At 37.5% G+C, this 26,604-nt stretch overlaps 1 protein-coding gene across 2 annotated transcripts in view; it reads left to right on the top strand.

Moving 5' to 3' along the window:
- The window catches only part of DPYD (dihydropyrimidine dehydrogenase), a 793,664-nt gene that overhangs the window by 338,057 nt on the left and 429,003 nt on the right, over window positions 1–26,604 (top strand). For both annotated transcript variants that reach the window (XM_045801716.2, XM_045801717.2), the window contains 2 exons: window positions 7,739–7,846; window positions 9,813–9,982. In XM_045801716.2, coding sequence (XP_045657672.2) covers window positions 7,739–7,846; window positions 9,813–9,982 — 278 coding nt within the window. The remainder of the gene's footprint in view (window positions 1–7,738; window positions 7,847–9,812; window positions 9,983–26,604) is intronic.

Below are 26,604 nucleotides of genomic sequence, written 5' to 3'. Positions count from 1 at the left end.
CCCCAAATGCACAGTGAACCATAATCGCATTTCATTATATGAAATTGCTGGATATTTTATGACAGGTTAAAAAGTTCTCTAGAAAAATCTTAACTACTTAGAATCAGTTTATTTAATATGTATTGCACTTGTGAATACATTGCTTTCTTAATATGTTTATATTGTGTTTCACCCATAAGTACTACTCTGATTTGGAACCTGGTATTCAGTTCTTAAACGAAGTTAGATGAATTGATCTCATTGGGGTGATAGAACGTGTGTATATCTTCTACATGGACGTCATAAAAAACGAACCGAAGTACATCTGTAACAACATTGTAGGAAGTATCATCTTTGGTTATTTCATTCTCTTCTCTAATGCTTTTTAAAATTCACTGTTTTATAAATTAATACAAAAGAACATAATTCAGTATCTATCAGATTTTCAAAATTGTATGAGTGCTCAGTACTTCTCTTGCTTCTGGATTTCATTATCTGTTACATGTGTCCGTATAGAAAAATACCATATGTAATGGGGAAAAAAATATGATTTGAGATGGTGACTTCATTCATAACATTTTTTTAAAAGTCTTCATCTTGTTATGCTCTAACTGATTGTGTGATACACACGATTAAGGCATGTGGTCACATTGAGAGAGAAACTAGACAGCAGTTACATGAAACAGATGTTTAATGGGGATTTGAAAAATCAATGAAATGAACACTATTGTGATGCATGGTGATCTGATTTCATATGTGTTATATTGAATCACTCCATTCTTTCTGAGTTCAGTCTGAACTAAACGTATTTACAGTGGGGCATTGGGGAAAAGATGGGGAGTTTTATTGAGAAAAGAAGCACAATAGGCCATCATTGATCTGTTCTCTTTCTAGTCAATATATAGATCCTAGAATGATAACCCATATGGCACTGTTGTCCCTTGGAAATAAGATATAAATCCTTCGAATCATATAAGTGATCTTTAAGTGCAGATGAAAAACTTTATAATTCATTGTGGAATTCTGGAATGCTTAGGTCCTTGAAAGGAGTGTTTTATATCCATGTTGTAACCCCAACAGTTTGGGCTTGATATAAGACTAGTTTACCTTTTCTAATAAGTATAGAAACACATTCAGATACATATGTATATCTATAAATACATACGGTTATTATTTTAGTCCTACATTCACATGTCTTATATATAACAGTTTAAGTGTCTTTTTATGATTAATTGCAATAGCTTCTGTTTTTGGAAGTATTTACTGTGAATCTTTTTATCATGTGAGTCTTTATTTTCCGTGGTTTTTATACTTTACCCAAGACAGTAAGAATGACTTACATTTCAATGGTGTTTTAGATTTACTGGAGGGCTTTTATGTGCATTTTTCTACTAATTTTCAGGACACCTCTATACATCAGGCAGGGTAATTTTCATTCTAAAATCAAGGAATTTGAGAGCCATCTTATTAAATAATTTTATCCAAGTATAGCTAGAAAGGGAAAATAATGAAACTAGAACCCAGTCCTTCAGACTCCTAGATCAGTGCTCTTGGAGGCCTGATGTGACTCTAACTGCTCCCATTTGAATGCCAAATTGAACATTAGAGGGTCTTAATTTGCTCCTTCCCTGGTCCTGAAGCACGTGTGGTTTGAGTCCACTGTAGTCTGTACAATGAATGAGGTCAGAATACCCTGGTTTAGCCACAGTCTTTTATTCTAACCAAGGTTGCTAAGTTTTATGGACTCTGATACCAGTCTGCCCAACACCAACCACTTAAATGTGTAATAATATTAATTGTGCATATCATGGATTAGGTGAACATTTAATTTATGTCCATCCAAATATATCATTTATTATATCAAACAAAAGCTTTTTAGGGAGAGAATGAAAATAAAAGGAAACATTTCACATCTATGCAAAGAGCTTCACATTTGTATTCATTCTATTCTCCTAACAATACTACGATGAGGCTGCTGCTGCCCAGAAAGAGTAATTTACTGGCCCAAGGTCATAATAGCTAGTAAGTGCTGAAACTAGAATTTTAATGCAGAAAGTCTGACTTTAGAGGTTTTGCTCTTATCCACATACTCTGTTTACCAGTAATGATAGAAATAAGTCAATTGGCATTAAGATTTTTTTTAAAGGTTTAATAAACAAAAATAAAGAAAAGCAATGTTTACACAGGCACATTTCTTTTACGAAGACAGGGATGGATGGCTATGGTAGATAGCTTGGTGTCCCTCAGTGAGAGTTTGTTTAATGAATCCATGTGTATCTGCACATTTTAATGTTCTTCCTCAAGCAGCACCATTCCCCAAAGGAGGCTTAGGAAATGAGGAGTGTGAGCATACAACATGCTTTCTTCTGTGAGAAGAAAGTGAAATCTCAGATACAAAAGTACTTGGAAAAGTAAAAAACTTAGGACATTTGCCATCAGACACATTTTGCTGTTTTCAGCCACTTGTGAATAGTGACATAGTCAGTGGGATTTTATTTGTCTACTAACATCTTCTTACCGACAAAGCACCATTGTGGAATAACAAGAATTAACATACCCGTAGAGAATTTGGTATGCTCTCTACCCATTTCCGTAAGAACCATTTCTGTAAGCCACAGTCCTTTGCCAGGAACTTGGGCCAGTATCTCAGTGTTCTGTCTTCTATGTCTGTGGGATTCGTGAGGCTATCTCCAGTGATAGGTGTATCTGATCACTGTCTTTCCCATGACAGCTTGGCTGTCATTCAAATGGATGCCATCAAGAACGAGAGGCATCACACGAATGCTTGCTCCATTCAATTAACACGAAATAAGTGAGCCTGTGAAGTAACACAGGCGGACAATATAAAATCTGGGGAATTCTTAAACATGGTCTCCCACACCTGTGAAGACCCAGCCTTAAAAGCTTATTTCTCTTTCATTACTTACTAGATGATAAAATGAAACAGAATATTTAATAGCCTATTAATGTTAATTGAAGTGGTGCAGAACTTAATATGAGCACAAAAATTTATTATATACACTGCTGTTATTTATTCTGTAGTTGTTCCAGAGAGAGGTGCTTTGGATACAAAGCAGAGATACATATTTCAGAGAATATCAAATATTGAAAAATAACCAGCAGATACCCAAGAGAAATACACTTAAGAAGGAAAACAATTCAAAAAGGAATTGTACTAGAGAAAATCACCATAAAGCAAAGATACAGCCTAGAGAAGCAGCCTGTCTTTTCTCTACCACTGGATTGGAACCTGGCCGCAGACACATTCTTGTTGTGTGCCTGTCTGTAGCCTCACAGTGAAGCATTTAATCCATATCTGTTAAATGATTTAGATATCACCTGTTAAGTAACATCACATTATAACAGGGCTCAATTTCAAAATCTTATATGAAAAAGGCAGCATTTTGAAGTAAATGCATAGACTCTATAACCAGAATGTTCAGGTTAGAAATTGGTACTTCTACTTGTTCTCTGACCATTGGCAAAGTTACTTAACCTCTATGTGTCTCAGTTTCTTTATATCTAAAATGCAGAAAATAATGGTCATTGTCTCATTGGATTGTTTTGAGAATTAAATGAGTTAATATATAAAAAAATCACCTATATGCTAGGCACTTTTTAGAACAGTGACTGTAATCTAAATATTCAATATATGGTAAATTAGATTTTCTGTAATATAAGCAGAATTTTATTTATTTTAGGAGAAGCTGAAAAGTATCATTTTGCAATAGTTCTTAAGGTTGTGTTCCTTTGCGTAAATATATGCTGAAACACCAAAAACTTCGGTAACTATTCTAGGGAAACAAACTCTCTGGCCTTCTTGAAAGACAGAGAACACTGTACATCTACTAAGCTGAGCTGTTTTGTTTGTCAAATCTTTGTCAATTGTTCTTTATTCATAAACCTCCTTCTTCCCACTGAAAGGTGAATTAAAAAGTCATTTCAGTGTCATTTTGAAATCATTCTGATAGAGACACATACCTTATTTATTAATATGCCACCTACTCTCACGGAAATCTTCCTTTGATAGATGGGTATTTGCAAGTTTCATTATCTTTCATATTTCACTTAAGATTGCTTCATTTTTCTTTTTTTGTAGCACTTTGTTTAAATTTGCTAAGGTTTAATACTTTAAACTCTATTCTTTCCTTGCCATAAGATGTGAAATTTGGAAGAATTGATGAACTACAGAAAATTAAATCTATCTTAATATTAATAGCTAATATTTAGTGAGCATTCACTATGTTTTAGGTCTCAATGCTTAATATAGATGGATGGATGGATAGATAGATAGATAGATAGATAGATAGATAGATAGATAGATAGATTTCTTTAAATCTTACATCAATGAGAGATGTGTAATTGTTGTCCCTAGCAGAATCATTAGGAGATATAGATACATCAGATTATAAAATTTATTTCAAGGAATTGAGTTATATAATTGTGGGAGCTGGCAAATTCGAAATCTGTGGGCTAGGCCAGCAGGCAGACTTTCTTCTTCCTCAGGGAAACTTCAGTTTTGTTCTTAAGGCCTTTCCACTGATTGGATGGTGCCTAGCCACATTATCAAGGTAGTCTCCTTTACTTAAAGTCAACTGATTATAGAAGTTAACCATATTTACAAAATGCCTTCATAGCAATACAGAGATTAGTACTTGATCAGATCATTTGATAGTCTAGCTAAGTACATATAATCACTGGCACTCACACAAGATCACAGACCTGGTAAATTGGAGACGAAGACCTCACACCAAAGTCTGGCTAATGATAAAGGTCCTGCTCTTAATTACTCCATAGCATCATGGTTAGCAGACGCTAGGGTTCTTTTGCCACCTGGGCCAGACTACCAAACAGTGTGTAAGGACAGATTCAGATGTGTTGCCCTAGGTCATAAGGGATGACCTGTCACGCAGATGGGGGAGAAGAGCTCCACAGACCTTGGGACTTTAAAAGTGTGTGTGCCCTGGGGTGTGGCTAAATAGGCAGCAGGAATAACATAATGATCCTGTCCAGTTTCTGGCTCACTTTTTCTCTCCTTAAGCCATTATCCCTAAGTCAGAACATCTAACTGGTGCCTCCTGAACATTTACAGAAAGAATCTGATCCAGTAAATGTTAAATTCATTAGAGGGATAAATGCAAAATGGAGTAAGAGCACAGGAAATTCAGTTGTCCTTGTCAGTCTCTTGATCCAAGTGGAAAAAATGAATTTAAATTTTACCAAAGCTTTTGTGTGTGTGTGTGTGTGTGTGTGTGTGTGTGTGTGTGTGTGTGTGTGAAATAATCCTTGCAGGATAGGAAAAGTCTTCTCCGTGGATCCAGTGGTATATTCAATAAGAATGCCTTGCATTTCTTTAGAAAAGTTATTTTAGCAATGAGTCTATAGAAAATAATCACAGATATAAATTTCCCTCTCTGTCTTAACCATGGCAAGTAGTGAAAAAAGCTCAGATTAGGAGTTAGTAAGGGGAGGATTGTAGACCTTATTGACAGTAAATGCAGAACCTTTATCTGCCACGTACATTTTCTGTGCTTTGTTTTTGATCTGCTTTAAAGAGTTTTATCCTATCTCCTTGAAATTGCACAGCACTTCAGGTTATTTTTCTTGTGCGTTCGTGTGTGTGTGTGTGTGTGTGTGTGTGTGTGTGTTTACAGGAAAATGAAGTGCTATAGAACATATGCTATCTCTATAATATAGTAATATATGTAAGAGGGGAGACAGGTCCTTATTTAAATTTCAGCATGTAGCATATATATATATGTTGGTTAGACTAATAAGGTGTAGCTGAAACTATAGTCCTCTTTTAATAGCTTTCAGGAAAAATTGTTTTGTTATTAGTCTTCAAGTACATATTCAGCTATTTTTATGTAACTGTAACCATTCCCTATTCTAGTCTTTCTAAAAGATTTATATAAATAACCACACATTTATGTAATAGTTTCCATGTTATAAGTATGCCCAAGGAGTAATCCTTTATGTCAGAAAATGAGGAAATAGTCTTAATCTCATTTCATTTATAAAGAAGCCAAAGCACTATATGTTAACTAACTGGAATTTAAATAAAAACTTAAAAAAAAAAAAAAGAAGCCAAAGCAAAGGTAAGTCAAATGACTTGCCTAACCTTCCTAGATAAATAAAATAATTTTAATGACAAGTGATAAACTAATAATCTATGAGCAAAGGGCAAATCTTTGGGAGGAAGGAATGCTGGACAGGAAAGAAAAATGTTCAATTTAATTTGAAGGAACAAAGTGGTCTATTGTGGGTTACACACTCAGTCAATCCACAATCACCTTCAGCTTTCAGATCAGATATCGTATCTACCTTATCACACATGAGAAAGTCATTCTTGGGCTGTTCTTATTACTGTAGGTATCCACCAACAACTACTCATTGCTCTTCATTTAACAATAAAATGAAATCCTACCTCTCTAGAATAACCCAGGGTTTGGGGAAGTAAATCTAGTTAAACTATAAATTTTCCCCTGTGTTTATGGAACTGAGATGAATTAATTCTACACTTTTCTGTGGTGGGGTGATTGCTGTCAGATTTGCTTTGTTTTTGAAAAAAAGTTAATCTGCTATTCATTTTCTTTTCAAAATTTTGACCATTATTTCCTAATTATATGGTTGATGCATGCATGTTGTAGAAATTTTGGAAAATAAAGAATAATGAAAAAATACATTATCCACAGCCCCATCACCAGAAATTATCACCATTCAGATTTTATGAAACTTGAATCATACTATAGAGTTTTGTATCCTGCTAGTTCATTTAACACTGTATTTTGACTACCGTCCAATACCACATTTTTCAAATATTCATTTTAATGGCTGCACTGTGTTCTGTTGCCTTTTCTTTTTTAAAGTAAAACTCATTCGTTCATTTTATTGGCATTTTGGTTTTCCTTCATTCTCTCTCTTTGCATTGACTGTTTTTGCACATTAAATCTTTATTTGCATGTCTTAGTGTTTCTTTAGTACAGATTGAAAACTATTTTCTAGAATTTGAGCACCAATGTGTATTTGCATCAAAAGAGTATAGGTCCCATCTTCACCCTTGCCATATGGTCTAATTTTAAAAAAGCCTTTACTTCTTAATAGACAGGAAATCATATTTCATTGTTTTAAATTACAGTTCTTAAATTACTAATGTATTTAAAACTTTGGTGCTTAGAAGCTATTTATATTTTTCATTATCCCAATTTTGTTATCCATTCTTTTATTTGTTAAAACATTACTCTGGTTAATCAAGTAGCTGATTTTTTTGTAGTAAAATACATCTTTTTCTTTCAAGTATTTTTGTTTGTTTGTTTGTTTTTCCCCTTAGGATGATCTGCCATATTCAGGAGCTAGATGCATATGTATCCATATTGTATTTTAGTTTTGTGATGATTTTTTATATTTAGCACTCTAATAAGCTAGAAACTTATTTTTATTTATAACATGAGGAAATAATATAACCTGATTTTCCCTTAAACACTACATGTACATGTATATGTATGTATCCACGTTTCTGTATACCTATATGTGTACTTGAATGTATGATTTATGATTTGTGCTTAGTTATAATGTAAAGGTATACACTGAGTTCTGTAACAATGTGTTATATACATTTTTATGTTGATTTGTCTACAGATTTTATTTTCCTCTCAGACCCACATTATTTTAATGATCTCAGCTTTCTACTTTTTAAAAATATACGGTAGGAAAAATCCCTTCTTCTGCTAATGAGATTTTATAAATTTTTATTACTTAGGTTTGCCAGACCCTAACAAAAACGACATCTTCAAAGACCTGACACAGAACCATGGATTTTACACATCCAAAGACTTTTTGCCACTTGTAGCCAAAAGCAGTAAAGCAGGTATAACATTGTTTTGTATTCCTAATGTTGCCTATGTTGTTTATGTATTATAAGTTATATTAAATCCAGGCTTAGGAGGACACTGTTCAGATCTCAAATCATTTTTGCTACACCAATATAAAGTTGAAAACAAGTATGATGTAATCATTTTCTAGGATCACCCCTTTGTTCATTCTTCCAATCAAACATCATCATAAGGATTTTTCCACTCTGTCATATAGAGGTCTACACTCCATCATGTAAAATTGCTTCAAAGTAAGAGTCTTAAACAAACATTGGAAAATGTTCTTTTTTTTTATTTTTTAAGATTTTATTTATTTATTTGACAGAGAGAAAAAGTACAAACAGGGGGAACAGCAGGCAGAGGGAGAGGGAGAACAGGCATCCCACTAAGCAGGGAGCCTGATGTGGGGCCCTATCCCAGGACCCTGAGATCATGACCTGAGCCAAAGTCAGACGCTTAACCAACTGAGCCACCCAGGTGCCCCAACTGGAAGATGTTCTTAAAAGAAATAGCAGGAACTTCAGTTTAGGAACTATTTTACATTATATATTTTTAATATATAGTTTATAGTTTTAAAATAGGACACATTTTCACATATCTTACATCATTTGTGTCTAAGCAGGCAGAAAGAGCCAGTTTCTTGCTGAACAGAAAATTTATAAAGTTAAAGGAAAACACTTTGATAGACACCCTAGTATGTACACGCTGTGTAATATCACTTCATGCAGCCCAAGAGGAGCAAGCAGAAGCTAAACCAGTCCTATGCTTTGGTTGGATGAGAGTCAGCCTTAGTAATAAAGAAGCTATAATATATTCTCTAAAACCACATCATCTAAATCCTTTAAACATATATTTTTAAAGTCTTAAACTTCAGCTATTCTAACATCTAATTACATGCGAAAAGATAAAAGCTTACATTTTTTGTAAAAAGATAAGAAACGTTCTCTATTAGGTCATTCTGCAGAAGTTTACAGCTAAACATGTATACCATCTCCACCTTTCTCTTCCCAGGAGAAAGGGATGCTTCTGTACCTGCAATCCTTTCTAAGGAAGATCCTAGTACACATAACATATTTTCGAGAATTACAGAGGGCCAATTATGTAATCCCAAATGCACTCTTCCAAGCGGGATGAGTACACTTATTGAGATTATAGGCCTATGCTGCCCGTGGTGCCATTTCTTTATAGTAATTTATCAATCTTATCAATAGTTTTACTTAATCTGATAACACAGCGATACCTAACACATAGAGAAAACTGCATTTTACCTTTTTACAAGAATCTTCATCAAATCTTCATATATATGTCCTCGAGAAATGAACACTTAGGAAGTCATATTTCTTTTATAGCTCTATTTTACAAACAAAACCAGGAAAAAACTATAAAAGGGAGAAAGTTCATTTTAAGTATTTCAAGAAAATAGTTGTTAAAAATTTTTCCGTTACATAGAAAGCACTTACTCAGCACGTAAATGTTCAAAGTTTCCTAGGTATAATATATAGCAGGGCTATATGTTAGAAATCCTGTAAATAATATCTAAATTAAGTATTTTCATGGAATGCTGGGAATTATGTTAACCGAGATGATAAAATCACTTTTTTTCCTTCTAACAAACAAATTTAATGACACCAAGTTAAAAATACATATCATGACTTTGACGAACTGCGTTTTAATTGATTGATTCCAATTTGTTCTGACCTAAACTCTTCAAAATATGTTGTAGCAACCCTTTTAGAAGAAAAAAGAAGTTAAAGGTACTGACTATGAAATTACATATATGAGCATCTTTTTAAAATGGGAATAAAACTGTCTTTCAATGGAGCAGAATAATTTGATAGTGACACTCCATCCTCGAAAACTGCAAGATGCAATTTTACACTGCTTTGAGTACAAGTATCTTTTGAGCTGTCATGCAGAAATGGTTTCTCTACTTGAAAATGGGGTTTTCCTTTCATCATTCAGGAATGTGTGCCTGTCACCCTCCATTGCCATCGATACGGGGAGTCGTGATTGTACTTGGAGCGGGAGACACTGCCTTCGACTGTGCAACATCCGCTTTATGTTGTGGAGCCCGTCGCGTGTTCATCATCTTCAGAAAAGGCTTTGTTAATATAAGAGCTGTCCCCGAGGAGGTAAAATAGAACCATCAGAAAATACGGAGTTGTAGCACAACAGATTTTAGGAGATGAAACTGTTAATGTGCAGTGTCCTTGTTAAATCATTAGAATGTTCTTGAAATTGTGAAATGCGAATTTAAAAATTCCTGGGCTACCCATGGTTTTTTGTTTTGTTTTGTTTTGCTTTGCTTTTTCCTAATTCAGACGTTCAAAGCGAAAGAAAGCTATTGTATAATACTTTATTTGGATAAAATGAGAAATTTATCTTTGTCGATACTAAGTGCCTCTTATTCTTAGTGTTAGTATCTTAGAAATGTACTGTATTTAACTAGTAACAGTGGAATGTGCTAAGTCTTCATTTCATGAACAATAGGCATTCGTTACAAAATGTAGGATATTAGGAGAATGTGGTAATTAGAGACATTTGGAATGCTCTATAAGCCAAGTTTACAAGCTGCATTCCAAGTCATATGCCTTGGTCATACTGAAAGTCAATTCATTCTGCTGTGAAGCCGATAGAATAAACAGATTGCCATTTATTATTTTTTTAAAGAGCTCTCATGTAAGCATTATTTAGAATTAATAATGAGTTAACTTACTAAAAATGACAGATTTAAAATGATTTCACTCTTTGAAGTGAGTGGTGACTAATCTTGGGTGAGGCATCGACTGGGTACATGTACCATGGACTTCTCAAATTTTAATGCTATTAGAGGAAGATAATGCCTTATAAAGGATATTAGTTCTGAGAACAAGAATGAAACGTATTTATAGAAAGATAAATTACTCATTTTATCCAAATCAGTATTATGAATTTGATTTGCTTTAGAATGCCTTCATATATTTGGAGTCTCTATACCAGGTAAGAATTATAACTGTAGTCGGTAGGTAATTTGTCATATGTAGATTAACCACTTTACAGGTTAATCTCACTAACATATCAGAGTCACCACTGGTTCATGGCTGAGTTCCAGATGTCAACTGCATTCTCTGGGCTTTCTTTTATCTATTATACCCATTCAGACTTCCTTCCAAAATCCAAGGTGGACATGGTCATATCATTTTGGAAGTTTTTTTTCCTGGAGTGCAGTCTATAGCATCAATTAGTGAGATTTCATTATGTTACAAATAAAAAGAAAACTTCCGCCCTGGAATTAAATGACTTGCCTAAGATAAAAGAAGACAGGAGCTAATTTTATTCATCTGTATATCTCCATGCATAGCACAGGGCCTCAGCAAGGAATAAATAGTTGACACATGTTTTGAACTAAATATTTTAAATCATGTTCGGATTCCAATATCAAAGAACTTTTCATTATAAAAGCTGCACCTTGAGAGTTGGAAGGGAGGATGACCCCGGACGGAAATGGCCAGTTACTTTATACTTTATTTTATAGTCATCTTCTATTAACAATGGTAACTAGAAATGAGTGGTGACTATTTCTTCCACCCTCAGTAGAACACACACACAAAATGAGACCAGGTAATGCTTGAGAGGGTAGAGGTAGATGTTTGTTACTTATTTATTGATTTAATCAACCTATATATATTGAGCATCCATTGTATACAAGGTATAGTCTTGGCAATTTTAATACAGCTTGTAACTACTAAGGGAAGACACTCGATGATCAAACAAGTTAACTATCACATAAATAGTGTATTGAAAGGTGATTAGTGCTATGGAGAAAAGTTAATTAATGTACGAGTATAAGGCAAAAGTATTTGGGGTGAGGGTATGGTAGAAGAAGTAGCAAGATTTGCCATTGTAAATGAAATAGCCCAGGAAGGCCTCTCTAATAAGGTGACTTTGGGGCAGAGGAATGAAGACAGTGAGGGAATGTAGACATCTGGGGGCCAGACATTCCAGGCAAGGCAATTGAAGAAGGCTGTTAAACTTCCGGGAATATAAAAAACATAAGTTAGCGTGACTGGAACAGTGTAGGAGAAGACAGTATGGGGCACACTGGGTGAGGTCTTGTAGGCATTCATAAGACCTTTAGTTTTTTTGTGTGAGAGAGGAAACCACTGGACTGTTTTGAGCAGAGAAGCACCAAGATCTGAGTTAAATTTTAAAGGGACTGCTCTGTTGAAAGTTGATTGAAGAGGTTTGGGTCAGAAGCCGGGAATCTGTCAGGGCCGTATTGAAAGAGTAGGCTATTAGTCAATGGGACTGGCTTACAGGATGGGAAGGATCAGAGTCTAGGCATAGCTGGTTTTAAGGCCAGAGTTCACTGTACTGAGCCATGGTTTCCAAACTGTTGAAAAACAGTGGGTCTGTGGAAGACCAGGTCACCCATCTGCAGTACAACTTAGTAGAACTCAAGTGGATCTGGGGTCTAATTAAAACCATAAAAACAAATATTTGGATGTTTATTATTGGCTTACAAGAAACCAGATTTTTTTATATGATTTTAAAACTCCTTGACTGTGAGCTCTGTAAGAACAGGGTCTATGGTCAGCCCTCTTGCTTCCTTTGTGTCTTCCCCCTGCTTAGCACAGTGGTGCCACATATAAAGTGTTCAGCAAAGAATTGTGAAATGAATGTTTTCTGAAGGGAATTGGTATCAGGGCTTCTGGCATTAAGCGAGCTAGTACTTTTGGGGCACCTGAGTGGCTCAATTGGTTGAGCATTGGACTCTTGGTTTCAGCTCAGGTCAGGATCTCAGGGTTGTGAGATAGAGCCCTGCATGGGCTCCACGCTTAGTGAGGAGTCTGCTTGAGATTCTCTCTTTCCTTCTTATCCTCTCCCTCCTGCCCCTCCCTTCCAGTCTCTCTCAAATAAATAAATAAAATCTTTAAAAAAAAAAAAAGAGCTACTACTTTCCAGGGTAGATCAGTGTTACAGTAATAGGCCTTTGAAGGTTCATTTTGTAGTTTTAGGCAAAATTCCTCAGCATGAGAGAAGGGATAATACGTAATACATTATCAGAATATGCATAGATTTTAGGGTTGGGTTATTGGCCAGTGCCTGTGCTTTTGTGGGACTGGGGGCTTTCAGTATTTCCAGTGGTTCTGGTATTAATGCCTCATGTCTGTTACTTGGTTTTGGTGCATCAAAAGAGGGCCCATGACACAGCAGTGCTAATAACACTCATGAAACTGGAAAGTCAGGAGGAAGTACAATACTTCAAGACAGAGTTTTGAGAGAATATATTCTAGGAAAAAATAGTAACCAACATGAAAAATTTAATATCATATCCAATTTCTCTGTATTTCTCCTATTCCTCCTATGCTTTCTACCCCTAATACACTCAAACGGCAACTATGCTTGGTTTCTTTAAAGTAACAGATATTTAGGGTTTTTCTCATTCGTGTGTTGTTTAATGGGTTTGGGCTCTTGTGTGGTATTTGGGAATAACGTGATTTTTTTGTTGGTTAAGGTCCTCGCTGCTAAGGATGTCAGCGTGCATATATGCAGAGCTTGTCTAATTCCTAGATGGTTTTAGAGGGAGGGGAATGCAGAACAATATAAAGTTCTCTCATCTTTTTGTGACAAATATGAATTATTAGAAAAGCCAGTTACATTTAATGTTACATGGTTAGTAACAAAGAACAGTGTGATTGGATCCAGAAATGCTTTAATCTACTAAACTAGGAGGCAACACCCAATAGGTTCAGCAGTGACACCCACATCCCATTTTTTCGAATGCAGATGTTCTCAAACTTTAGTATGCATCAAAATCACCTGGAGGGCTTGTTAAACACAGCTTGCTGGGCCTTGGTCCCAGAGTTTCTGATTCAGTAGATCTGGGAGGGGCCCGAGAATTTGCATTTTTAACAAGTTTCCTGGTGATGCTGAGACTGCTGATCCACTGCTCTTATGTATCATCAACGTAGTTTCCAGCTGTCTAATTAGAGCCATAAGCAGTGTGCTGTTTGGGGGCACTTTCCATCTTAGTTAAGAAAGCATTAATGCTACGGGATACAGGTTTGATGAAACGAAGATATGGAGGCACCATCAGCATATTGATGTAATTCTGATTCCAAATGTCTTTCAGTCTCCCTTGTGGCCTCGCACACATGCTAAATAGGATGCTACTGACAAACCAGCGCTTCTCAGCTGTGGGTCCTTAGGGAAAGCAGCCAATCACTCAGCACTATCCTCTAAGAAGATGAGGGAAAATCTGTTAATAATTCCCTCCAGTACTTTCTGCAAGCTTAAATAGGTGAGATTAAATTTCACAGGATAACAGAATCCCCCAAAATGCTGGTATTAAAAGCTGTTGACAGATCAGATAGAACGGCAAGAATGCTTTAGGCAGTTGGGAATCCCTAAAAGGAGGCATGAAGGTCAGGACTCAACAGACCTGCTTGAGTAGATAAATGTAAAGGATAAGGTTGGGAAGGACTTTGTAGTTCTTATTAATTATTCCTGAGAAGAATATGGTACACAATTATTTTAACAGTACAATCCCACACACAAATTTTAAGAATCTGTTGTTCACATATTTAATTTCCCAATATCAGCAAAACATGTTAGATCTTTAATTCTGCCATATTTTAAATGGCTCTCTATAGCACTCTCCAGTGCCCTTTGGTTTCCCCCTATTCATTTGCCAAATATTAACTGATTTACCTTTGATGTGCCCATCATAGATCCTGTATGTGGCACAATCTGTAGGCCTCCTTTCAGACGTTTTTAATACCAAATGATGTTTAAGGGTGGCTCAGTCAGTTAAGTGTCTGCCTTCAGCTCAGGTCATGATCCCAGAGTCTAGGGATTTTTTTCCGCGGGTCGGGCTTCCTGCTCAGTGGAGAACCTGCATCTCCCTCTCCCGCCTCATGCTCCCTCTCTCTCTCTCTCTCAAATAAGTTCTTAAAAAAGCAAACAAACAAACAAAACAAATGATGTTTGAGCTACATCCATTGATACTTTCATTACCTACACCTTGTGGGCTAAACATTCATTTTCCTACCAGTAAGTAATGCTTTCTAGTTTTTATTTAATTATAAGAAATATGAACCTGGGACTGTTTTTAGAAAATAACCTATATATGCTGACAAATTTAATTTTCCTTACTAAGGGTGATGCTTATAGCAGCTCTTCAATATTTGGCACCTGCACATCATTTAAGTTGGTATTCTTCACAGAAGGTAATCAGAACCTGTTAGCATGATTGGCAATATGAAGATACCTGCACACAAACAAACAAACACACACAATTGCCCCCATACACAGAGTTAATTAGTGGCAGCTAGGGGCTCCCTGGTACTAAGATATTAAGTATACCTTGAATACTTCAATGATGGCATGGGAATGATGTTCCAAAAATCTGTGTGTGTTTACACTTTTGAAAAGTGTGAAAGTTCAGTGTCATGAGAAAGTAGAATGGAACTGTTGAAAGGGTTTTAACTAAAAGTTGGAGAAGTTGGTTCTAGGTTATATATCCTAGCCTAAGAATGCCCATCTGTAAAATTACGGTTGTAATTATATGCTTCTGAAAGCTTTTTATATCCCCCAAATTCTATATTTTGAACATTGAGAGAAAGATATGTGAATGATGTGGAATGTGGACAGGAGGGCTGTCTCCTCATGGAATGACAGCAACTCTGTACTGAAAAATATGGCCCCATCTGGAAATACTACGCCTGAAACAACTTGCAGTTAATGTATCCCCAGTCTCTTGGTAAGGTAAAATCTGCTGCATTCAAGACATGGTAGCAAAGAAACTGGCAGGTGAAGTTGTCAAAATTCTACCCTGTATGCAACATTTCAGATGGCATGTGGGACCAAAAACAAAACAAACAAACAAACAAACAGAAGACCTGTAAATAGTCCAGGAGCCAACAGAAGCCTATGCTCATCCAAGATTATACACTTTAAAAGCTTAATTATTTTCAGTAATTCCAAGGGGAGGATGGTGACTACATTATGTTGATGAGGAATATCTGTAGAGCTGAAGCCTATAATATCTGTAACGCTGAAACCTTTAAAAAGGTTTAACAATCGTTTAGGATTCATATGTATATGTGTATGTATACATATCTGTATTTGTGCATATACATATGTAAACATAAATTCATTAGCAGTGAACATCTCTATTATCAAGTCACTATCAAGCTTTATTACATGGCAATGTGTTATTACTCTCTTAACTTTCATGTGAAAGCTAGGAGCCCTTCTCCCATTGGTATAGTATTCTCAGTTTTCCAGTGTCTTCTTTTCTTGTCTTATACATTGGAAATATTAAAACGTAATTTGCATAACTGTAAAAATATACATGTTGGTCAGGCATAAAATCCAAAAGATAAAAATAAATGAAAAACATGCATGAATTAATGTAAAAACAAATAATTATCATTTTTTAAGGCTTTTTTTTTTCTTTTAAAAAAGTGAACTCATCCTTCAAGGCCTGCTCCAAATGTCTTTTTTTTTTTTTTTGATGGATTCCTTAGTTTCCTCCTAATTAACCTCTCCCTCCTGTGAGATCTTATAGCTCTTTATTTTTTTTTTATTAATAATGATTTTTTATTATATTATGTTAGTCACCATACAGTACATCCCCGGTTTTCGATGTAAGGCTCGATGATTCATTAGTTGTGTATAACACCCAGTGCACCATGCAATATGTGCCCTCCTTACTACCCATCACCGGTCTATCCCATTCCCCCACCCCCCTCCCCTCTGTAGCCCTCAGTTTGTTTCTCATAGTCCATAGTCTCTCATGTTTCATTCCCCCTTCTGATTACCCCCCCTTTCTTTATCCCTTTCTTCCCCTACCGATCATTCTAGTTCTTATGTTCCATAGATGAGAGAAATCATATGATAGTTGTCTTTCTCTGCTTGACTTATTTCACTAAGCATTATCTCCTCCAGTGCCGTCCATGTTGTAGCAAATGTTGAGAACTCATTCTTTCTGATTGCTGAGTAATATTCCATTGTATATATGGACCACAACTTCTTAATCCAGTCATCTGTTGCAGGGCATCTCGGCTCCTTCCACGATTTAGCTATTGTGGACATTGCTGCTATGAACATTGGGGTGCATATGGCCCTTCTCTTCACTACGTCTGTATCTTTGGGGTAAACACCCAGTAGTGCAATGGCTGGATCATAGGGTAGCTCAATTTTTAACTTTTTAAGGGACCTCCACACGGTTTTCCAGAGTGGCTGTACCAACTTGCATTCCCACCAACAATGTAGGAGGGATCCCCTTTCTCCACATCCTCTCCAACAATTGTTGTTTCTTGCCTTGTCTATTTTTGCCATTCTAACTGGTGTAAGGTGTATCTCAGTGTGGTTTTGATTTGAATTTCCTTGATGGCTAATGATTTTGAACATTTTTTCATGTGTTTGTTAGCCATTTGTATGTCTTCATTGGAAAAGTGTCTGTTCATATCTTCTGCCCATTTTTTGATTTGTTTATTTGTTTCTCGCGTATTGAGTTTGAGAAGTTCTTTGTAGATCTTGGATACCAGTCCTTTATCTGTAGTGTCATTTGCAAATATATTCTCCCATTCCGTGGGCTGCCTCTTAGTTTTTCTGACTGTTTCCTTGGATGTGCAGAAACTTTTAATCTTGATGAAGTCCCATAAATTCATTTTATCTTTTGTTTCTCTTGCCTTTGGGGATGTGTCATGAAAAAGGTTGCTTTGGCCGATGTCGTAGAGGTTGCTGCCTATGTTCTCCTCTAGAATTTTGATGGATTCCTGTCTCACATCGAGGTCTTTCATCCATTTGGAGTTTATTTTTGTGTATGGTGTGAGAGAGTGGTCAAGTTTCATTCTTTTGCATGTAGCTGTCCAATTTTCCCAGCACCATTTATTGAAGAGACTGTCTTTTTCCCACCGGATGTTTTTTCCTGCTTTATCAAATATTAGTTGCCCAAAGAGCTGAGGGTCCATTTCTGGGCTCTCTATTCTGTTCCATTGGTCTATGTGTCTGTTTTTGTGCCAGTACCATGCTGTCTTTGTGATCACAGCTTTGTAGTACAGCTCAAAATCCGGCATTGTGATGCCCCCAGCTTTGTTTTTCCTTTTCAACAGTTCCTTGGAGATTCGGGGTCTTTTCTGGTTCCATACAAATTTAAGGACTATTTGTTCCAGTTCTTTGAAAAACGTTCTCGGTATTTTGATCGGGATAGCATTGAAAGTGTAGATTGCTCTGGGTAGCATGGACATTTTAACTATGTTAATTCTTCCGATCCATGAGCATGGAATATCTTTCCATCTTTTTATGTCTTCCTCAATGTCTTTTAAGAGTGATTTATAGTTTCTAGAATAAAGGTCCTTTACGTCTCTGGTTAAGTTAATTCCAAGGTAACGTATGGTTTTTGGTGCTCTTGTAAATGGGATGGATTCCCTGATTTCTCTTTCTTCGTTCTCGTTATTCGTGTACAGAAATGCAACTGATTTCTGAGCGTTGATTTTGTATCCCGCCACGTTACTGAATTGCTCTGTAACTTCTAATAGTTTGGGAGTGACTTCTTTTGGGTTTTCCATATAGAGTATCATGTCGTCTGCGAAGAGAGACATTTTGACTTCTTCTTTGCCGATTTGAATACCTTTGATCCCTTTTTGTTGTCTGATTGCTGTTGCAAGGACTTCTAGTACTATGTTGAATAATAGTGGCGAGAGTGGGCATCCTTGTCGTGTTCCTGATCTTAAGGGAAAGGCTTCCAGCTTTTCCCCATTGAGAATAATATTTGCAGTAGGCTTTTCATAGATGGCTTTTATGAGATTGAGAAATGTACCTTCTATTCCTACACTCTGAAGGGTTTTAATCAGGAAAGGATGCTGTATTTTGTCAAATGCTTTTTCGGCATCGATTGAGAGGATCATATGGTTCTTGAGTCTTTTCTTGTTGATATGATGTATCACGCTGATTGATTTGCGAATATTGAACCACGCTTGCATCCCAGGTATGAATCCCACTTGATCGTGGTGGATAATCCTTTTAATGAACTGTTGGATTCTATTAGCAAGTATCTTGTTGAGGATTTTGGCGTCCATATTCATTAGGGAAATCGGCCTGTAATTCTCCTTTTTGAGGGGGTCTTTGCCTGGTTTGGGGATCAAGGTAATATTGGCCTCATAGAATGAGTTTGGTAGCTTTCCTTCTGTTTCTATTTTTTGAAATAGCTTTAGGAGAATAGGTATTATTTCTTCTTTGAATGTTTGGTAGAATTCCCCAGGAAAACCGTCCGGGCCTGGAGTTTTGTTATTTGGAAGGTTGTTTATCACTGACTCAATTTCTTCATAATTAATTGGCCTGTTTAAGAAATCAATTTCTTCCTTTTTCAATCTTGGTAGTTTATAGGTTTCCAGGAAGGATTCCATCTCTTCCAGATTGCTTAGTTTATTGGCATATAGCTGTTGATAAAAATTTCTAATAATCCTTCCAATTTCAATGGTGTTCGTCGTGACCTCTCCTTTTTCATTCATAATTTTAATAATCTGGGTCCTTTCTCTTTTCTTTTGGATAAGTCTTGCCAGTGGTCTGTCAATTTTATTGATTCTCTCCAAGAACCAGCTTCTAGTCCTGTTGATCTGCTCTACTGTACTTCTGGTTTCTGCTTGATTGATTTCAGCTTTAATTTTGGTCAACTGCTTCCTTGTGCGTGGATTAGGCCTGTCCCTCTGTTGCTGTTCCAGCTTCTTGAGGTGAGAATATAAAAACTGCATTTTAGATTTTTCTATTCTTTTGAGTGAGGCTTGGATGGCTATGTATTTCCCCCTTAGGACTGCCTTTGCAGTATCCCATAGGTTTTGGACTGTTGTATTTTCATTCTCATTGGTCTCCATAAATTGTTTAATTTGATTTTTGATTTCCTGGTTTATCGAGTCATTCCTGAGCAGGATGGTTCTTAGTCTCCAAGTGTTTGAGTTTCTTCCAAATTTTTCCTTGTGGTTGAGTTCCAATTTCAGAGCGTTGTGGTCTGAGAATATGCAGGGGATAATTTCAATCTTTTGGTATCGGCTGAGACCTGTTTTGTGTCCCAGAACATGGTCTATTCTTGAAAATGTTCCATGGGCATTAGAATAGAATGAGTATTCTTTGGTTCTGGGGTGTAGTGTTCTATATATATCTAAGAGGTCCAACTCGTCGAGTATGGCATTCAAAGCCTTTGATTCTTTGCTTAGTTTTTGCCAGGGTGTTCTGTCTATTTCTGAGAGTGGAGTGTTGAGGTCCCCTACTATTAATGTATTTTTATCTATATGTCTCTTTATTCTGGTTAAGAGTTGGCTTGTGTATCTTGCTGCTCCCCTGTTGGGGGCATATATATTTATAATTGTCATATCCACTTGTTGAATACTTCCCTTAAGAATAATATAGTGCCCTTCTGCATCTCTAACTATAGTCTGTAGTTTAAAATCCAATTTATCTGATATGAGAATTGCTACCCCAGCTTTCTTTTGAGGTCCATTTGCGTGAAAGATGGTACTCCATCCCCTTACTCTCAGTCTGAATGCATCTTTGGGTTTGAAATGAGTCTCTTGTAGACAGCAAATGGATGGGTCATTTCTTTTTATCCAATCTGCAACCCTGTGGCGTTTGAAACCAGAATTTAAACCATTAATGTTCAGGCTGAGTACTGAGAGATATGCTTTTAATTCTGCCATGTTGTCAGTAAAGTCTTTGTTTGTATTGGCTGTGACTTTCTGTTTTGTATCACTCTTGGGGCCTTTTTACTTTTATAGAACCCCCCGTAATACCTCCTGTAGGGCTGGTTTCGTGGTTACGAAATTGGCTAGTGACTGTCGATTCTGAAATGTCTTTATTTCTCCATCAATTGTGAATGACAGCCTTGCTGGATAAAGGATCCTTGGCTGCATGTTTTTCTCTGAAAGAGCTTTAAAAATGCTCCCCCAACCCTTTCTCTCATTCCAGGTCTGTGTAGACAGGTCTGACGTAATTCTGATGCCTTTGCCTTGGTACGTGAGAAATTTCTTTGCCCTGGCCACTTTCAATACTGTTTCCTTGGATCTCATATTTGCGAATTGCACTATGACGTGACGTGGTGTAGGTCTGTCATGGTTGAGCTTGGGAGGGGTCCTCTCTGCCTCTTGGACACGAATTTTTGTTTCCCTTGCTAGATTAGGGAAGTTTTCAGCTACAATTTGTTCAAATATCTCTTCTAGACCTCTGTTTTTCTCCACCCCCTCGGGGATGCCGATGATTCTAACATTGGATCATTTCGTTGAGTCAGTAATCTCCCGTAGCCAACATTCGTGGGCGTGGATTTTTTTAAGACCATCTTCTATTTTTATTTTTTCCTCTATTAACCCATCCTCCAATTCACTAACCCTTTCCTCCGCTTCCGTGACCCTGGCCGTCAGAGCCTCTAGTTTTGCCTGCATTTGGCTCATAGAATTTTTAATTTCTGTCAAATTCGCTCTCATTTCCGCCCTTAGGGATTGTATATTCTCAGTAATATTTTCCTGAATACTTTTTTCAAGTCTACTCATTATCTTGACCATTGTTACTCTGAATTCCATTTCTGATAATTTGGTTACATCCATATCCGTTACTTCTGTGGCAGAGGCCACTGACTCACTGTCTTTTCTTTGCTGGGGGGGGGCTTCTCCTTCTTGTCATTCTGATGAAGAGAGGTTGCGGGCTTTCCAGAGCCCAAAATTATTGACTGGGTCCCAGGCCGTGCCCCTTGTTTTATAGGGATCTTAGAGATGTGGGCTTCTTCTTTAAAGATTTTATTTATTTACTTATCTGAGAGAGGGAGACAGACAGCAAGAACGAAACAGAAGCAGGGGAGTGAGAGAGGAAGAAGCAGGCTCCCAGCGGAGGAGCCCGATGAGGGACTCCTTTCCGGAACGCCGGGATCACGCCCTAAGCGGAAGACAGGCGCTCAATGACGGCGCCACCCAGGCGCCTCCGGCTGTGGGCTTCTTGATTTTTCAGCCTGCCTTCTGTGTTCTGGGGGAGGGGCCTGCCGCGCCGATACTCAGGCAGCCCTGTTTGGTTAGAGTCTCCGTGTCCCCTGCGAGGGAGGATGGGGATGGGCACTCTCTGAGCTGGTATTTCCAGGCTTTTGTTCTCTGGCGGCTTTCCCTGGCGGCCGGCTATGCCTCTTCTGAGGGTCAGAGCAGCAGAGGCTGCATTGTCGCAGAACAGAGGGATTGCGGCCCGTTCTCCACTGATGTTCTGGCCACTTTAACTCCGTTACTGTTGGTGCTGCTCAACCCTGCGGCGTCCCGGGATGTGCGCACCAACTCGGTGACCCTGCCCTCACTTCCAGGGCCGGCACGTCTCTGTCCTTTGTGTTTCTAATGCCGCCAGCCACCGGCCGCCCCGTCTCTGTCCTTTGTGTTTCTAATGCCACCAGCCACTGGCCCGAGCGTCTCTGTCCTTTGTGTTTCTAATGCCGCCAGCCACCGGCCGCCCTGCGCGCTCCCGGGTCTCCCGGTCTCAGTCTATGCCCGGTGAGCACACCTCGATTCCGGAGTTTCGTGAGAAGCCTGGTGGCGCGCGCACCCGGTTCAGGGTCTCAGTCTGCTGTTTCGCAGGTGCCGACCGCGAGTCCGCCCGCTCCCCCGTGCAGGTGGCCCGCCAGCCGCCGGCCGCCCCGCGCGCGCTCCGGGAGTTCCCGGTCTCAGTCTGGATCCCGTGAGCACACCGGGATTCCGGTGTTCCGGGAGATGCCTGGTGGCGCGCGTTCACGGCTCACCGGTCTCAGTCTGCTCTCTCGCGGGTGCCCTCTGTGTGTCCGCCCGCTCCCCCGTGCAGGTGGCTGCTGCTTCCCGGCGCCCAAACGCGGCGGCTCCCTCCCCCTTCCGTTTATCTTCCGATATCCGTGCACGGTTTACAGCTCCCCTCTTGGTACCTCAATACTCAGCGCTGGAGATGTTCATTTGTAGAGATCCAGATGCATCATCCTGCGTCTCAGGCTGATTCCGTGGTTATTTAGGCTGGTCTGGTACCAATCCAGCTCAACTCAGGGGACCGGCTGAAAAAGGGGTCCCCTACTCCTCCGCCATCTTAACTCCTCTCCTTATAGCTCTTTATGCTTCCTGTATAATAGCACTGTCACATAAGGTAGTTATTACTTTATACTCACCCCACAAATTAAAATGCAAACTCCTTCAAATGGATTGGTTTATTCAACTTGTATCTGATTCAAAGTATAGAACAGTTCTTGATCCAAAGCATCAAATCAGTGAATTACGTTGAATAGGATTTTCTGGGCATTGAAAACCTTATAGGAAGACTTCCAATGAAAATGAAATATTCAATACATATACACATACATACACCTCAAAATTACTACTGAGGACTTTTAAATAAGTAATTATATTTGAAGTTCTAAAATATATCAGATTACAATATCAACCTAATATTAAAAGTGGATTAAAAAAAATTCACTGTTCCTGGTGTTCAGTCTTTTAAAAGATAGCTATAGAATTAAAAAAAGAAACTATAACCATGTAATATAAAAGGTAAAAAATTAATAAACATTTATAGACTCAGGATTAGAAGATAAGAGTGGATCCTTGTTTGAGCAGAATTTTTATAAAGAGGGATTTCAAGATTGAAGTAGATACTGCAAAGGCACCAAAGTTATGCAGAAGATAATTTTGTGAGATACTCTGAGAGGAGGCAGGAATGCTTGACTGCAGCAAAATCTAAGATGAGGAGTGTAAGAACTAGTCAGATTTAAGAAAATGTCATCAATCGTGAGTAATATTTAAAAATATACTCTTCTTGGGGTTCCTGGGTGGCTCAGTCGGTTAAGTGTCTGCCTTTGATTCAGGTCATAATCTTGGGATACTGGGATGGAGCCCTGAGTCAGGCTTCTCCTTCTGCCCCTCCCCCCTCTCATGCTTGTGCTCTCTCTCTCTCTCTCTCCCCCCAATAAATAAATAAATAAAACCTTTAAAAAATAAAATAAAAAATACACTTTTTTTGTTAGAAAAAAATGTATTTTGTGATGCCTGTGCAAAAGCATTTAAGCCCCTAAAATTATCCAGTGCATTGCGTTTCTGGTTTTTGCAGCTCTGTGGTGTCACAATAAAATAGTTAAGGGGCAACTGTATCCACTGTGTTGCACAACTCTCACATGGAAAAATGTTTCTTTCTGTTCAAGATTCTTCAGTTTTAAAAGCTTAAGGTGAAAAAAAAAAAAAAAAAAAACCCAAAGCCTACAACATGATAATAGGTACTTAAAGGAATCTCAACTTGTGGTTTCAGCAAACATTTTGTCAAAGAAAATAATAATTGCATGATTAGATTATATATTCTAGAGAGTAGTAAACCCATCAGAATTGTTATGCTTTCCCCCACTGATTGTGAGTCTATATAAGCTAAAAAGTACAAAATAGGTTAAGAACTGTTTAGTAAATTAAGGAAGACGAGATCAGGAGTGGTAGGCAGAATTTCCTGCCTCTTTCTTGATCTTTCTTCATCTCCTTGGTAACCAAATTCATCAGAAGATTGGATTGTGAAATCAGACTCACACCAATGAGAGGTACAACCTGCATCAAGCTTTCTTAACAAGTTCAAGGATGTAAGTAAACATGAAGTATGGGGTAAGCAAAGAGAGGTGCAGGACCACGAACACAGTTTCCCAGGTCCTATCTTGGTGTATCAAGATGTACTTCAACCCAGATTAATGTGGGGTCTCTAAATAACATCAGTAGCCCCGTCACACAAAAGGAAGCTGATTCAACTTTATCTCCAGTTTATACTCAGTTGCATAGTTTATATGACTCTTTAAGAGATTCATACCCAATAAGTCCAATTCCCATGTTTTCTTGTTTTGTTTTTACCAAAGCTATTGTAGACTAGCAGGTATATCTTGCCAAAAGCATGCCACAGATAAGGACTCTCCCACTTGTGAATGCTGATTGATAATCTGTTTCCCAGTAGCATGTTTACAAGGGGATTTTAGCAGGTGTCTTTCCTTCTTTCTTTGTTGAAATAAACTCCTTTACCTTCCTACATCTCTCCTCACCTAAGGGAAATAATCTATTGTATGCTATAATTTCCCAGTAACTAATTCCTTTCCAGTAATTACTTCCTACTCATCCTTCAAGATTAGTTCATACAGTACATTTTCCAGGCTTGCCTTTCTTGACCTGCACTACTGCTGTGCAGAAGCCTTTTTATATGCCATTAGTGCACACTGTGTTGATATGTGTTATCACACTGAATATGATGGCTGATTTGTCTGCCTCTCTGAAAGTTTTGAAAGCAGGGATTATTTCATTAGCTATAGCACCTAGCACCATTTTTTTTTTTTACAAAAAGGTATTTAATAAATGTTTGGTAAATTTATAGATGAATGGAACTCTTATTGTATGTTTATGAATGTTTGTGGTATATGCAATAATTTAGCAGTGATAGCATAAAAGATAATATTTTTCAGGCTTATCATTGACCAAAGCAGACTACCAGACAACTTTGATTTGAAACCCCATCTCTGAGGTCCTCATGTTCATATAGAATTGACAACTTGTTAAATATCTAGCTATTCAAGGGAAATCTTTACAAAGAATATTGTTTCTTCATATTATTTCTCAAACTTTGTATATTAGAATTTAATGTATGCTGGGTTTGAGTTCTCATTATAGTTTTAACCTATGCTTACTTTGCCTATATGCAATCTAAAAATGAGTTGACATCATGCTTTTAATTATAGTAAATTAAGTTGTTTCATAATTTCCACAGTATGATGCCTGTAATATTAATCAGACCAAATCATCACATTACATAAAGTTAATCATTAAAATGATCATCATTACTGCATGTGATAGCACTCTATTTTTATTTCACTCAGCATCAACCACGTATCTTCCCTGAATATGGAGATAAAAATCAAAGCTAAGAAGGTTTTTCTTACTTTCCTTATATGGTGTGAAAAGAAAGTCACAATTTGGTTTATTGAACCTCCAAAATGGAACCTTATAGATGTTTCTTCATCATTCCCTTGGGTAATTATTGGTGAAGATAAGGAGGAGAGGTTTATATGTTTGCTTGGTGTACCATTTGTCCCTCATGAGAACAGGTACCATCAAACAAATAAATAAATACGTGTGCCATGAACAGAAGTGTTCATGTACCAAAACTGCAGAGTTGCTGGTTATTAGTGACCATTAACAAACATTAGATATTAAAAAACACTAACACTGACATCTGTGAACTACTTAGCCCAGAAGGCTGATGAATTTAAACAGTAAAATATTAAGACTCACTGCATGAGGTTAGACCGCTGGTCAGTCTGGCCCATCGTTTTGTCATGGCAGTGTAAGTGGCAGCTGAGAAATAACATCACTTACTTTTTATTTCAACCTCACAACACAGGATGCTGTGGTCCGGTAGCATGTTCTGCATGCCCAGTGTTACTTGCTTTGGGATGGATGTTTAGTAGCCATTGACTCCATGTTACTACTAGTTGATTGTCCTTTCATTAACTTGAATGCCCTCTAGGTGTTTGTATTAGTCATTCATCTTGGTAAACAAAATGTTAATTCAACGTCTGCTGTGTGCTAGTCATTTTGATAGGGCTAAAATTCACTTGATGTCCTTCCATGTGGCATATTGGCTAGAGTAGATTCTAATTTGCCAGGCATCTGTTTGACCATTCATTTGCTTATATTCATCATTGGTTAAATATTTGAATATCACTTCTCAACCCTGGGGATAGCGATTAAATAAGATATTCCTTCTGTACTTTAAGAGT

This window comes from Ursus americanus, chromosome 12 (assembly GCF_024610735.1).
Source record: "Ursus americanus isolate L20-20 chromosome 12, mUrsAme1.1.p, whole genome shotgun sequence".
Taxonomy (NCBI): Eukaryota; Metazoa; Chordata; class Mammalia; order Carnivora; family Ursidae; genus Ursus; species Ursus americanus.
The sequence above is the reverse complement of the archived record's forward strand: the minus strand, read 5'-3'. Positions and strand labels throughout refer to the sequence as shown.